The 16,002-nt window shown below is 45.0% G+C and overlaps 1 protein-coding gene across 3 annotated transcripts in view; it reads left to right on the top strand.

Moving 5' to 3' along the window:
- Positions 1-16,002, top strand: part of Eml6 (echinoderm microtubule associated protein like 6) — a 263,304-nt gene that overhangs the window by 100,490 nt on the left and 146,812 nt on the right. For all 3 annotated transcript variants that reach the window (XM_026785058.1, XM_026785057.1, XM_026785056.1), the window contains exons 3-4: positions 8,660-8,819; positions 15,689-15,787. In XM_026785058.1, coding sequence (XP_026640859.1) covers positions 8,660-8,819; positions 15,689-15,787 — 259 coding nt within the window. The remainder of the gene's footprint in view (positions 1-8,659; positions 8,820-15,688; positions 15,788-16,002) is intronic.

The following is a 16,002-nucleotide window of genomic DNA, read 5'->3' as shown; positions in this document are numbered from 1 at the left end:
GCCAGTTGATAGAGCCACAGGTAGGTGACAAGTGTGTCTACTGCGTGTGGCCGGTTGATAGAGCCCCGTTGCTGTGTTGCTTTAGGCACTGCTTTTTGCAATGCTCTAGGACTTGGCATTCCTTCTTTGAAGTGGATAATGCTATTCCCATGTTATAGAAAGGAAACTGAGGCACAGAGTGGAGTAATTTACAGGTCATGACTCAGCAAGGGACTGCTTACAGTGTTTTTGTTTCAATCTTTTATAACTCAGGTTATATAAAAAACTGATATAATTGAGGGTAAGAGTCTCTCTCTAAAGCCTGGCATATTCAAAGATTGAAACACTTTATTTAAAAAATAACCAATCCAAACAACAGAGACCCTGAAGCAGAGCCTATGAAATCTGCAGGAACAGAATATTTGCTGAAGTTGCTTTTGCTCAAGAGCTATGCTGCTTGTATGAAAAACGTAGGGGACTTTGACTTTATACCCCACGTTCGAGCCTAATCTTTGCCGTTAGTTTGGCTGCAAATCAGATTTCCATGCACGTTCATGTTCAGGAGATCGTCTTGAAGAAAAGGCTAGGGACGTGCATGTAAAAGTCCTTACCTAAGCGTGTCGGAACGGCTACTGTGGGACAGGCAGCACTCCGAGAGAGAAAGCCTGCTCACACCCACCATTCCACAGACGCTCTACTGATGGATGTGTCTATGGCACACACGTTGTAAGTAATAAGATATCTAACAGTCTATTATACATCCAGTATAGCAAATCAGTCCTCAGAGAGGGCTCTCATTGGTTGCTGCTGGACTTGTGTCCTTGCGGTCAATCTGTGGTTGCCATTGAACCATGATTTATCAAAATTAGATACGGGATCAATACTTTATTCAGAAAAGTCTTGGACTGGACTTGTAGTTTAGTGGCCATAAGCTTGCTTAGCATGTGCAAGGTCTTGGGTTCTATCCTGGTTACACACACACGCACACACACACACATGCACGCACGCACTCCCGCACATATGCACACACACACTCATAGCGATGACAGATGTAGCTCTAATATGAATGTTAGTTCGTAATCCATTTACTGTTGATGAAACAAGATGTATTTGGGAGCTTTAGTCATTTGCTAATGATGTAAGCTATCTTCTTGATCAACTACAGCAGTGCTTCCACGGTCCCCATTGTTTTAATTACCAAAGCAATCCACGAAGGCGTGATTTCCAGTGCTTGTTTATTTCTGTCATGCGCACCCGCCTGCCATTTCTGACTGTAAGCCACCAGTGTGACAGTGAAGTAGATCTGGGAAGAGATGCACAGCCCACAACCTTCCTTGCTCTCTCTGCCATGCAGTCAGGACAGAAGACACTTGGGAGGTTTTAGCAGAGTACCTTTGTTTCAATATGGTTTATTTAATCATGTTAATAGGGATTTCTAACAGTTGCTGCTTAATAACTGTCTCTCAAAGTTGTTAAAACTTAACTGTCAATTCTTGCCAGTCCAGTGGTTCTCAACCTTCCTAACGCCGTGACCCTTTAATACAGTTCCTCATGTTGTGGTGACCCCCAAAACCGTCAAATTACTTTCTCTGCAACTTCATAACTGTAATTTTGTTACTGTTATGAATTGTAATGTAAATATCTGTGCTTTCTAATGGTCTCGGGCGACCGACCCTCCATAGGGTTGTGGCTCACAGGTTAAGAACCTCTGTGCTAGCCTGTCGAATCTGGCTTCAGCTAAGCTCCTGAACTCTCCGATCCAGGGCCATTGCCCCTTATTATCAACGATGGTGTTCCTAAAACATAGCTTCATGCTATTATGGATATGAATATAGGTATGGCAATGCTCAGAGTGTGTTATATTTATTTTTAACGTATTCTCATGGAATGGAGCACTTATCCTCCATGCAGTGCAGGTCAAGAAATGGGATGGGTTCTCATAGTCACTCTCATCGCCCATCCAGGCCTCCCTGGAAGGTGAGCCTTTCTCCATGGTGGAAGAGGTCACTGTCCTGCAATGGCAGTGTAGTACCCTGTGCCAGACACACATCTGGGGCTGACATCAGAGCACACTTTTCCTGGGCAAAGCTTCGCTCATTTGGGTCATGGTGTTGAATCAAGCTGCCTTTGTGTTTTGCGTCTTGTAGACACTCCTCCGCTGGGCCTGGGTGGCTCCCCACTGAACGCTGCAGTGTTCCAGCCCAGTGACCTTGATCTGCCTGCCTGCTCGCTGGGAAGCCTCGCTCAGGCTTAGCTTCAGGAGTGGGAGGGAGACAGCTGCCATGCTTTCCTGGTGAGACCATTAGGAAAGAAACCAGCATCGGGCGTCGCTGAGAAAAGTGCCAGGCAGCCTCCGTCACAGTGAAACGAGGTTTCAAAAGTACGTCAGACTCAGGAACACTTTTTAATTGCTGCCTTCAGAACAAGTACTCGAACTATTTATTTTTAAATGATTGTCACTCTTTTACACCGGAGGATCAAGGATGGTTAGCGCTAATTACGGGGCTCTGTCCAACCCCATAAACAAGGCTTCTCTGTGACCCTGTTAATTCTCATTTCTCTCCTCAACATATTTGGAAATTGTTATGAGGCTGCCTGGCATCACGAAGATAGACTTCTGCCCTCTTGGTCTGCTACAGAAACAAATCAATTTCTCCTCCTGGATAGGTTTGTGGAAGTCTGCTCTGCAGTGCTTTCTGTTGCTATGGTAACAGAAGATGGGCTTTCCCAGGGGAATTCAGTTTATATACACACAGAGAAAATCGGTCTCTTAAAGCTTGATTCTTTTTTTTTTTTTTGCAAGAAACAATAAACCAAGCAGGGAATGAAAACCAGAATGACACCAGACTGTTTTGTGTGGGTGTGGAATGGCACTTTCATGTGATAAACACTTCTGATAACAGAGTCAATTTAAAATGTTCTAATATTATGGCATGGCCATTGATATGTTTTGCAAGATTAGCGAAGAGGTCCAAGTTTTCTTAGGACAGCAAAGAGGTTTTATGGACCCTGAGCTGTCAGAGAGACTTGAAATGCAGGAGAGAGCGGGGCGCTTCTCATCCCAGGGCGAATCCAGCCGTGCCGTGGCAAGTGAGAAGACAATCCCTGGCTTGAAACACTTCCTGCTGGGATCCTTTCTCCCCATCTCCCCTTACCCTTACCACATGAAGCCTTATCTCACATGAGGAAGCTCAGACGGCAACGCCGTCCATCGTGGTCAATCATTACACTAGACACGGAGAGCCGTGTCTAATCTGCTGGTTGTGTTTTAGACCTGACAGTGTAGTGGCTAGTTAGGCCTGGAGTGCCTGAGTCATTACGATGTATAAAGGGCCGGATTTGATAGCTGGCCTGTGTCTGTATTCAGATTGATGACTACCTTAATTGTCATCAGAGAACCTTCATCTAGCAACTGATGGAAGCAGATGCAGAGATCTGCAGCTGAGCACTGAGCTCCCAGAGTCCAGTCGTAGAGAGGGAGGAGAAATAATATGAGCAAAGGGGTCAAGACCATGATTGGGAAACTCACAGAGAGACAGCTGACAGGAGCTAGTGGAAGCTCACCCACTCCAGACTGACAGCCACCTGCCTGCATAGGACCAAACTAGGTCCTCTGAATGTGGGTGATGGTTGTGTGGCTTGATCAGTTTGTGGGGCCACTGGCAGTGGAGCCAGGATTTATCCCTAGCACATGAATTGGCTCTTTGGAGCCCATTCCCTATGGAAGGATACCTTGCTCAGCCTAGATACAGTAGGGAGGGCCTTGGTCCTGCCTCAAGTGAGCTGACAAACTTTGTTGACTCACCATAAGACTCACCCTCCCATGGCTGAGTGGGGGAAGATGGGGAAGCGGGAGTAGGGGAGGGAGCAGGAACTGGAATTGTTATGTAAAATAAAAAGATTGTTTTAAAAATTGAAAGAAAGAAAGAAAATCGAGTCATAGAAATATACCTATTGTTTAAATTGCTTCTGAACTGAGGTTAAGATACTCTGGGATTAGGAAGGAAGATCCTGTTGAAAATGATTCTTTTAAAATTATTTTATTTATTATTTATTTTAAAATATATTTTTATATTTAGAAAGGTATATTTTAAAATATGTTTTAAATAAGTTATATTACATTCCTTTCCTACATCTAATCTCTCTTGTTTCTTCTCCCATGTTCTGCATCCAAATTCCTCTCAAATTGGTGGATATTTTTCAATTTCTATTATTTTATACAGATAGACACAGTCAGACACACATACACATATATAAATACAGCCTGCTGAATCCATTTTTGTAATTTATGAGTTGATTTTTTTATTGGATAAGCAGAGAGGGAGCTCATCCTTGGGAAAGGCTAACCCTCCCTCATCAGTCATTAGTGACCTGCTTCGTTAGGGGGTCTGACCCCATGGAGTTTCCCACCTTCTGCCTTAGTGTATCTGTTGATACTGCTACTGGGCAGGTCTTGTTTAGGCAGCCGTTTCTGGGAGACCCAGTCTCGCGGCAGACTTCCCGGGCCTCCGGTTCTCCTGAGCTTTCTGCCCCGCTTCTGAGATGTTCCCCAAGCCTTGGGTGCAGGAGTTGTGCTGTAGGTAGACCCATTGAGTCTGGGTTCCTCACAGCCATTAAGAGGGTTATGATTGGGGTTCTTGAATTCATAGATTGAGAGGTGTGGGGAAGGGGGACTAGACGTCCGTGGTAGCCTAAACCTAGACAGCATGCCGAGGTCACACATTATGATAGTCCAGTTGTTGAAATTCATGAAGTTTTTTTTTAACGTTATGAAAAGTTCAAAGTGCTATCGAATGAATACGGACAAATTTAAGATAAATGTAAGTACCACTTGCCTGTGCCCTGAGGGATGCATGGAGGTTGTCAATTTCTTGCCCAGGTGAAAGAAGTAAAGCTTCAGGGAAGCCAGTGAGGAAGTTCCCGGTAATGAAGTAAATGTCTTTTGTCCCAATTGTGCAGTTGCCCCTAGTTTTCCTTTTGGTGCTGTGGGATTGGATCTAGGTTGTCTCTTAGCGTGCTTGGCAAATGTTCCGCTACAGAGATGCGTCTTCTCGCTATTCTCTTCCTTTGCTTGTTTGTTCTTAGTGCTGGGGATTGAACTAGCTAGGCAACCACGCGACCATTGAGCTACAACCCCAGCCCCTGCTCTCAGTCTACAAGAGCATGTTGCATGCAAGCTGGAGAAGGAAGACAGAGACTCAGGGCTTAGAAAAGGAGAAATAGCTAACTTTGTTGTACTCAAGCAGTAAAGAAGAAACCTGGAAAAATGAGTGTCATGGGCTGGGAAGAGTGAGTTTCAAGAAAAGCATAAAAGAATATTGATAAGAAAAGCAATCCCGATGAGAACTTTGACATCAATATAGAAAATGTGTGGTTATAACAGGATCACTGAGGACAGTAAGCCCTGGGCTGAAGGCACCGCACATTCAAATGGGGGAGTGTGGGAGCGACCGCACAATGTAGACCGATAAATTCTCATGAGGCGTTTCTAGTCTTCTCTTTTGTTTTGTTTGTGATGGTCCCACACCAGCTGAGGAAGCAAAGGGGGAAGACTTATTTTGACTTGCAATTTCAAAGATGTCAGTCCAAGCTTTCTAGGCCCCATCAGTCTGGGCTTGTGGTGAGGGAGGTCATCAGGGCAAAGGGTGTTGTGGAGTACAGGCACACATTTTGTGGTGACTGGGAAGGAGAGGGGAAAGACCGGAGAGGGGACATGCAGCAGTAACCTCCTTCCTCCAGTCGCCCCACGCCCTGGTTCCTGGAACCGCTTCCCACTGATGCTCTCCAACTCTGAACTCATCGATGGTTTGATCCATTGATTAAGTCAAAGCCCTCACAGCGTACTTCCCAAAGCCTGATGTACTGGGGACCATTCCTTCAACACCAGCCTCTGGGGACAGTCATAACTAAGCCATGATGGCCTCTAGAATCCCAAGAATCTGCCAGCTGTCTCAGTCATTTAAAATGGAGGTCATGGCCACAGCAAGTGAGTCAGGTCTCTCGGGGTGTCTCTGGCCATCTGGGGGCAAACTGCCCTTCCTCTTCCCTTTCCAGTCTCTAAGTAGAACATCTTGACTCTGGAGAGGGCAGAGACATTGTGGCAGGAGGATTGTTGGCATCGTTAATCAGCCTCTCCAGCAAGCATTTCTAGAATGCTTCCTCTGCCAGATGATAGCCCAGAAACTATGGAGAAGAATGAAGAAAACCTCCACTCATTCACCATCTGACTAAACTATTTTCTTTACAACTGGTAGGTTTCCACCATGGCACTAACCTGGGGACTCTCACTAAAATTTAGAGGAGTTAAAACCATGTCTGTCCTCATAAAAGCCTCTCATCTCCCCGCTTCCGCTCCATCACTGTGGAAGGTTCTGCTGTCACCTAACGTCCTGATCTCCTCACAACCTTTCCTGAGCTGCCCCTGCCTGCTGGACTCACATCATTCCCTACCCTTGTCAGTCAGCTTTGAAGACTGTCTTTTCACAACAAATGCCCTCTTACACCTGACCTTCTAAAGCCAGGTAGTCCTCCAGAGTCTTGGGCGGATGGGGACTCATTCTTCCATCTTTCTGTCACTGTGTAGACTGGCTGTCACTCCCCTTCAGGGGCTCCTTGAAACACAGCACTGATTTCTTTCCTTCCTCCAGTCCTCCCGTCCTCCCTTCTTCCCGTTCTTTCTATTTGTGTGTCTGTTGCTCTGTACTTGACATATCAAAGCCCTGAAGTTTTAGTGGGTGAATTACTGACCTGTGCTATAGTGTCACAGAGGGGAGTTCCGCAGACTGCTGCCATGCCTGTCATTAACGGGACAAATGCGGAACTGTGCACTCTTTTGGCAGCTTCTAGGGCGTCTGTCTCCATGCTTGGGTCTTCTGTGGGGCGAAGGCCTGCTCTCCAAGCTGTGTGCTAGTGGAGCTTCTACAAAGTGGAAGCCGCAGGGTGGTCTCGAAGCCACTGGGGCAAACAGCCTGGATGGAGCTAAGGTGGCCCTGCCTCCTTCTTCACTTCCGCTTCCCAACAGTGATAATGAGCTTTTTTGCTCCCACCGTAATACAGGGCCGACTGATCGAAGACTGTAACTAATAAACCCGAGGCAAAGTATATCATTTCTTTTTATAATTGGATGATCTTTTCTGGCAACAGAAAGCAAATGAACACATGCACACACTGTTAAATATCAGCGACAGATACATTCTAACAAAACTGTGATTGGAAGGTTCCCCTTTAGACTGTTCAAAATCCTCTTTCAGCTGACTTGGAGAGCCGAAGTGTTCTATAACCTTAGAAGGTTTTCAGCACCCGAACACGCGCGTTAGGAGATTCTCTTCCACACGTGTCGTCTTTTTATTACTTCATTATAAAGATTCTTGAGGATATATATTTTAAAATAACATTATTTACATTTATATCTGTCATATTTGTAGCCGTATTTTCATTCATTCATTCATTCATTCATTCATTCATTCATGTATGTGTGTGAGTCCACGCGTGCCAGAGGACAGCTGGTGGGATTACTTTTCTCCTCTCACTGGGGGTGGCTTCTAAGCCTGAGGGCAGGTTTCCGGCACTGGAGGGAGCACTTTCACCCTCAAAGCCTTCTTGCCAGTCCCTGAAGATATGTTTTAAAGGAAGTACTTGTTACACGTCAAACTCACTTTAAGTCAGATTTACTTATTTTGTGTATTAAGAACCTGTGTGTACCTGCCCGTCAGGGCTTGTGTGGAGAGCCCTGTGGAGGAATGTCTTCCTCAAGCCCTCCTCCACACAACCCCCGGGGGACCTGCCTGACTCCACCTGTTGGTGCTGGCTCAACAGGGGCGAATTTTCAAGACTGGTAAAGTACAATGTTTGGTTTTGTCATTTTTTTAGATTCCCAACACCTGTCTTTGGGAAGGTACGCATCTTTACACATCGTGTTGAGCACACTGACTTTTCCATCTCAACTCTCTTGACTTCTTCTCTTGGCTGCTGTAGATTCCTTGAGGTGGGACTTGGTATTTGATGAAATTTTATTTTACTAGCACTACAGAGGGAAAGTGTTTCACAAACCACAGGCTTAACAATCTGCAGTTCCCTTGATGTCCCCAAGGCTTATGTAACAGAGAAGATCTCATTTCAAATGCATACTTCATGACAACAGACGCTGACAGGACTGACCTCGTGGCCTTTCTGTGGACGCTGACAGGACCGACCTCGTGGCCTTTCTGTGCTCTGAAGTCCTAACGAGCGCTGTCTTGCGGATCTGCAAGCCTGCCAATTAATGGAAAAGCGAACTTTCTCTTAGCAGCGGCATTTTTAAATTAAAGTCAAAATCTAGGTTGAATACTTAATAATATTTTGAAAACCAGTAAGTAAATATTACTTAACCCAATGATAGGGCTATATGAAATATGTTGTTAGAGATTTATGAGCATGATTGATGTTGATTTTCAAGGTAAATAAGTAGGTAAAATTGAATAAAATTCCCATCATGTTTTACTACTCTTATCCTTGCCAAAACTGAGTATTTTAATTTATAATAATCAGGCAGCTGATTCCTTTGGGAATCGACAGACTCTTCCTTCTGAAATCATCTGGCTTAATGATTTAGGATAAGAAACAAACTGGGGTTAAAGACAATCAGTATATATGAACTTTTGTTCAGTTAGAAAATATGAAAAGAGGCCTTTTTCTTTTTCAGCCTTGCCTTACACCCAGATAAAACTCTGATTGCAACCGGCCAAGTTGGGAAGGAGCCATATATATGCATATGGGATTCCTATAGTGTCCAGACGGTGTCCATTCTGAAAGATGTCCATACACACGGCGTTGCGTGCCTGGCTTTTGACTCCGATGGACAGGTGCGTATCTTTCTTAATTTATGTTTTCCTTAATGAGTCCTTAAATTGACCTGAAATTATAATACTAATGGCTACCACTCTTGCAGCTTCCCCTTGGAAGCATCCCAGAACTCCTCACTGGCTGGTCAGCTCCAAGCTAGTGGTGATGGTACAGCCCTCTCAGCAGGCTCCAATCTTGGTTTCCTTTTCCCGCTCCACTCTCTGATTAGTAAGCTCCATAAAGGAACTCATAAGGCTAGGTCCACGAGGGGTCAGCAGCCCCGTTTTGTCCATCATTAGCATCCTGTCTGGGCTGAGGGGGCTGCACCAAGCCCTTTGCACAGAGCACAAACCCTACAAGAACATTGTGTCTTTGCTTTAAGGCCTCCGCATCACACCTCCTGATGACCATTCAGAAGATTCTTTTTGGTTCTGCCTTGAGGTCACTTCTTATTCCCCCTTCTTCCCCTCGGCTCCCTTCTAGCTGAAGCGGTCAGCAGTTCCTCTGTGTTTATGCTTTTCTTTAAAATAACTCCAACACGACTCCCACCTCTCCTCCATTTTTCAGGCCCAGCCCTTTAAATCCTGTCAGAGCCATGTATAATGTAATTTCAACACTGTATTAAGTAGTATTTTCATAATTTTTATTCCTTTACTGTTTTGTCTGTCTGTATGTATGTGTATCACATCCTTGTCTGGAGTTCAGGAGAGGTCATCAGATCCCCTGGAACTAGAGTTACAGATAGTTGTGAACCACTTCATGGGTGCTGGGACACAGACCCAGGTCCTCTGCAAGAGCAACGCATGCTCTAAGTCCTGAGCATGTCTCCAGCCTCCTCTCTACAATTTCTCAGTAATTCATCTCAGCAGCTGGAAATGTCAAACAAAGTTTAAAGTAGCATCGCATGAAGTCCAAATAGTGTAGGTGAGCGTCCCCTGTTAGCCAGCTTTCCTAGCCTTGCTCTCCAGGGTAGTCAGGATAGACAGGGTGGCAAGATTCGTCAGGCAAATACTGTGCCTCTGCGTGCCCTGTGTCAGGCTCCACTCTTCATCTGAAGTCTGCTGCGTGCTTGTTTGCCCCTTTGGAGACTTGTTCTTTGAAGACATCACAAGGATGTGAGACCAGTACCCATAAGCTATCGCTCCTTCCTCGGGTGTACAACACTTGACGGGAAAAGGTTACTATACCTTTAAAAGCAGATGGAAACACAAAGGGCCTACTCCTGGCTCCAGCTGCATTCCCCTTTTTACTGAAATGGCAGCTTTCCTCTCTGGCCTCGGCCTTGTCCCTACATGGTGTCCCTTCTGCCATCTCTTTCAGCCTTTGTGTTTCAATTAACTTATTCAGTCAGTGTTTGGCTAAATCAGCGGTAGTTTAGTAAGTTAGTGTCATGCAAACGGGAGTGAAATCACTGGTAGACATACAGCCAAACTAAGAGTGGAAGAAATTCCCTAGGTGAAGATGAGTTCACTGATTGGAATCCTTTTATTTATTTTATTGGAATCAACATTGTGGTATCTTCCCCTCTTGTGAGAGAGCACTGGTCTGCTTGTTTTTAGAACTGATCAGAATGGCTAAATTAAATGAGCGGGAATGCTTATGCGGTGTAATCTTAGATGTAGCTGTGTGACTCACGCACATTCTCTCTCATGTCATCTCCATTTGAGCAAAGATCGAGACCAAATTTTGTTTTGAAATATCACAAAAATGCTATGCACTAGAGGGAAACCCAGCTTTACTTGTGAGTTCTTTGTCCATTTTATTCCCCCTGTTTCATCTCATTCATCTGTTTCCTTCTAGAGTCCTGGCTACTTCCACAGGTGGGGAGCTGGGTAGACTGTGTGAATTGCCATGATGGATTTCACGGCCCCAGGGCAGAGTTCACTGAAATCCAATAATACTGAGAAAATGACAAATTCCTCATTGCCTCATCATTGACAAAGGCAATAGAAATTCTCTTTTAGGTAGCCGTGGGGCTTGTTACTGTAAACGAACACAATAGATTTCTTTTAACTTTTTTTTTAACTCAGGAAAAATGCGTGTCTCTGCTAGTGTTTGTTAACTGATTTTTTTCCATTAAAAATAAACTGAATAAAATTTACCCATTCTAATTTGCTTATGTTGATAAAAGTATTTTTAGTTTGTTAAGTTATGTTTTATCATTTCTTTTTAAATTAACTTACTTTCATATCACGTGCATTGGTGTTTTGCCTGCATGTACGTCTGTGTGAGGGTGTCAGACCCCTTGGACACTGTCTGGCGTTCCAGACAGTTAGTAGCAGCTGGGAATTGAACCTGGATTGTCTGGAAGAGCATCTAGTGCTTTTAACCACCGAGCCATCTCTCCGGCCCTGCCTTATAGTTTCTATTGCTACAACTCTCAATGAAAAATTATAGCAAAGATCTTTATTAAGGAAGCATTATAAGACCCCCAATTATTCTTTTTATGTAAAACATTCCTAATGGAAACCACTTTTAGTGACGACACCTGAACGAGCCCTATTATAGCAACACTTGTCCATGTAGGCACGTGAGGCCCTCTGTCCTTCCATACACCAGGTATGAGTATAGGCTTAGGCATACTCATTCTTTCCAAAGTGGTGAATGTTGCCAGTTTGGCAGGATCTAGAATCAGCCAGGAGATGAGTCTTGGGGCATGCCAGTGAGGGGTTATCTGGACCAGGCTGGCTGAAATGGGAAGACCTGCTCTAGGTCTGGGCAGCACCTTCCATAGACTGTGGTCTCGGACCCAATACAAAGGAGAGGTGAGCAAGTCCCTCTCTGCCCAAGGACGGTCTCCCTGGCACAGCAAGCAAGAACAAGCCTTCCTGCTCGAAGCTGCTTGTGTCGAGTGGTTCGTCAAGGTGGAGAGACGAGTCACTAAGATAGAACACTGGTCCTGAGGAGTGAGGTGATTGCTGTGATGAACCTGACCAAGTGGTTGTGGGGTCTTTGGAACTGAATTTTGCGGAGGAATATGGAAGAAGAGTTTGTAACGTGGTACTAGAGAAGCCACTGAGTATTGTTAGCGGAGCCTACAATGTCCTTGTGGTTGGAGCTTGGAACACAGGCTGCTAAGAGAAGCATTGACAGTGGAGCCTCAGCTCATGGGGCTTCACACAGGAACAAGGGTTCTTTTTGTTTGTTTGTTTTTAATTTTGTTTTTAGGTCTTTCAAAACAGAGTTTCTCTGTGTAGCCCTGGCTGTCCTGGAACCCGTTTTGTAGACCAGGCTGGCCTCAACTCAGAGATCTGCCTGCCTCTGCCTCCTGAGTGCTGACACCATCGCCAGAACAAGAATTCCATTGGGACCCGGATTCTAGGCCGTTTGTATGATGCTCTCATAATGGATCTGGGTGCACCCACCTGTGCCCTGTAGGAAGCCGAATCCTGGAGTCATGAACATCTGTCTGACGAAGCAGACTTCAGGGCAGCAGAGCATCGGGCTGTGCTATGATTATTGCTCTCCACCCTTTTCCAGATCAGTGGAAAAGAGGAATGGATGGAATAGAGAGAATAAAAAACGTGCATCTTGATGAGAAAAAGACCTTAAGCAAGTTTAAAGTTGCTGCCAAGATGTGTGCTGAAAAGGAGGCGGAAACTGTAAGCGAGAATGTGCCCCCGCTAGCCCTGAGGGCAAGACTCCACCCATGAGAGGCTCCAACTGTGCAAAGGCAAATTCACTTGAAACTGTAGAGCCTGCACCTTTAAGGCATCTGAGGGCTTTCCTGTTCTTGGAAGCAGATGCTGGGGGACAGTTGTTCAAGAGTCAGAATAGAGAAACCGCTACAACTGTGGTCCAAAGAAGCCAGCGCCCATCTCCTGTCGGCACAGAATTTAGCAGTGTCGTGTGCAGAGTACTGTTTTGTCAAGTATGAAAAATGGAAGTTTGAGCTAGTCATTAAGTCTTTGAGAGAAACACTGAGTTCAGGATCACGCCATGCATTTCCGCAAGGAGGCCCAGAGAAGGCCACTGTGTGAAGCTGAGGTATCAGTTACCATGGAAACCACAGTCTATTGGAGCTATCACAACCATGGGACATCTACTGAAGATAGCTTCAGGCTCACAAGGGTGAATACGTGTGCTCAGGCAATGGAGCTGGAGGGTGGAGCTGTCCATGACTTTTAGAACTCAATTCTAGCACAAGCCCCAGATGTCAGGCATGGAGCTTCCGTATCCGCTCTTTCCCTGCTGGGTGTTAGTCTCCTGTGGCTCACTCTTCCCTTGCTGTGCTCTATGGAGTGGGAGTGTTCACACAGTGCCTTTGCATGTGAGAAGCAAGAAAACATTGTACAGGAGTTCCCTGTTGAAAGATAACTGGACTCTGCGAAAGCCAGCCTTTGCGCCTTCCAGCACTGTGGGCACTGTGAAAGACTGTGGCGGGGACTTTGGATGTGGAGCTGAATCCATCGTGTATAGAAGGCCATGAGCCTTGCAGGGAGAAGATTATGGCTTAAAAGGGGTTGGTTTGAATGTCAGTTGATGAGGGGTAGGATAGCAATGGTTAATGTTGTCAACTAGATGTGATCTTGAGCCGCTGGTTGTGCCTGGGAGAAACTGGATCAGGTTAACTGAGCTGGAACAACTCTCCTAACAGTGGGTAACTGGGGCCCTGGACTAAATAGAGAGCTGAGAATGAGCATTTAGGCTTCCTGCTTCCTGACTTTGGATGCACTGTGACCTTCTGCTACCTTCCTGCCACTACCTTCCCCGCCATGATGGACCATGTCCCGGGTGACTGTGAGCAGAAACAAACCCTCCCTTCCTGAAGTTGCTTGAATCAATTATTTCGTCACAGCTGCAAGACAAGTAATGAAAGCACTGTGGACGGGCTTCTATGTTACCATGTCCATATCATTTGATTTCTGATATTTCACTTGTACTTTTGTATTCATCTTACAAGTGAGAAAACTAAGATTTATGGAGGCTAATTAATTTTTCCAAAGTATTTTATTATCATACCCATACATTAACACATCTCTAGCATCTCATCGGAGAAGCTTCTATTTGCAATAGATGGTGACAAACACAGAGATCCACAACCAGGCAAGGCACAGAAAATAAGAGACTGAAGACTTCTCAGTCCTAAGCGGAACATGTTAAATACACCCCAGGCTTAAGCATCACTGTGGAAGAGGGGACAGAGGGATCGGATGGGTCAGACATGGTGTCTTCTGGACACAGCAGGGCAGCGACACGCATGAACTCCCAGGGGTTGTGACAGCAGGCACCGGACCTGTGCAGGCCTCAGCCAGGCAGAAAGCCTAATGTGGGGAGGGGGACTGAACATGAGAGTCTACCACTTTCTCTATGGTTGGCGGCTGTTAGCCACTGGAAAGAAGGAATCAGGTTTGTTTTAAGAGTGTAGCCCCTGGTAAGTCAACCGTGCTCCAGTGGGTGACCACATATCCAAGATTATTTGAGTAGCACAAATTAGGCTCGATTGGTGGGGGAAAAAATCAAAGGACACAAATTTGGGTGGATGGGGAAGGGGAAAGTAGATACAATCAAAATACATGTACAAAATTCTTAAAGAACTAATAACAATTATTTTAAGTTTCCAAGGTCTTCTATCTGGTTAATTAGGAAAGAAAAGAAGCCAAGTTTACTTATGCTGAGCCAAGACCTCTAACCTGTGGTTCTGTGTCCTCCAGGAACCCCTTGTCTGGGTGTCACAAATACCTTCATGTGATTCTTTTCATTTTGCTTATAATGACAGGTTGAGTTTGACTTTGAGGACAAGAAACTGTGTGAAGTCAAAGGATTTAGAGGCGTGAAGTAGCATATATCATGTTCCTTTTATTAAGGTTATATGTCCTTTAATCACTTGAAATGTTAGTGAATTTTTTAAAAGTTAAGAACAAAGTCAGGCTCATTTACTGATTTTTTCTATACATATGTCTTAGGGTTTCTATTGCTGTAAAGAGACACCATGACTACAGCAACTCTTATAAAGGAAAACATCAATTGGGGCTGGCTTACAGTTCAGAGGTTTAGTCCATTATTGTCCTGGCAGACAGACATGGTGCTGGGGAAGGAGCTGAGAGCCCTACATCTTGATCCACAGGAAACAGGAAGTGAACTGAACTAGGCCTAGCTTGACATAGGAGACCTCAAAGCCCCCCACAGTGACACACATCCTCCAACAAGGCCACACCTACTTCAACAAGACCACCTTCCTAATAGTGCCCCTCCCTTTGAGCTTAGGGGGCCAATTACACTCAGACTACTACAGTGTCTTTGTCAGACTCTTCATCTTGTACCATGTGATAAAATTTGAGTATACAAGTATTTGACTCATCTGTATAATATCAGCTTTCAGAAGGCTAAGGCGGGAGGACCATCATGAATTTGAGGCCAGCCTGGTCTGCAGAGTGAACTCTAAGTCAGCCTGAGCTAGAGTGAGATCCTGTGCCAATTTATTTATTTTAGAAGACAGGATTTCACACTGTAGTCTTTCGTAGTCTGCAACTCACTAAGTATCCCAGGCTGGCTGTGGAATTGTACATCTCCTGCCTCAGCCTACTGGGGGCAGAGCTGACAGGTGTGAGCCATCATTCCAATCCTCTGCAGTAAAAGTTTCAATATTACTAATTCCTGCCTTCGAGCTGTGTTCCTACAACTTCAGCTGGCTTGTCAGTAACTTCACAGACTGCACGTTTGGAATGCAGCAGCGAAAACCAAATGAGTGTGACCTTACAAGACTCAAGCGTCTGTGTGATCCGGCTACAGCGATGACTTTGGCTTGGGATTAGCATGGGTTGTGGTTCAATGCCTAGTCAGTCGTGGATTATCAGTAACTATTTGTTGAAAGTGGGTGTGAATAACAGGAAAGCTTCCCACTCTTTCAAGTATTAAATTATTCTTTCTTCATTTTTTTTTAATCAAGCGGTTAGCCTCCGTGGGATTGGATGCAAAAAACACAGTCTGCATTTGGGACTGGAGAAAGGGGAAACTTCTGGCCTCAGCCACTGGCCATTCTGACCGGGTAAGAGCTTTGTGGTATTGAACAGTGCGGATTCAGAACTATAAAGTCATTGTCATTTTATGTCTTTAAAAGTAAACCTGCCACATATAGATTTTTCTCCTACGTTTTCAGCGTCTAAGCATGATTTGCCTGTGATCAGTGGCTAACTATTGTTACTGTTTTTCATAAGCAAAGCAGGTTTTCAGTGCTGGCATTTGGCTTCTTAAAAACTCAAA

Source organism: Microtus ochrogaster, linkage group LG1, assembly GCF_000317375.1.
Source record: "Microtus ochrogaster isolate Prairie Vole_2 linkage group LG1, MicOch1.0, whole genome shotgun sequence".
Lineage (NCBI taxonomy): Eukaryota > Metazoa > Chordata > Mammalia > Rodentia > Cricetidae > Microtus > Microtus ochrogaster.
This window is presented reverse-complemented; position numbering and strand designations above follow the sequence as displayed.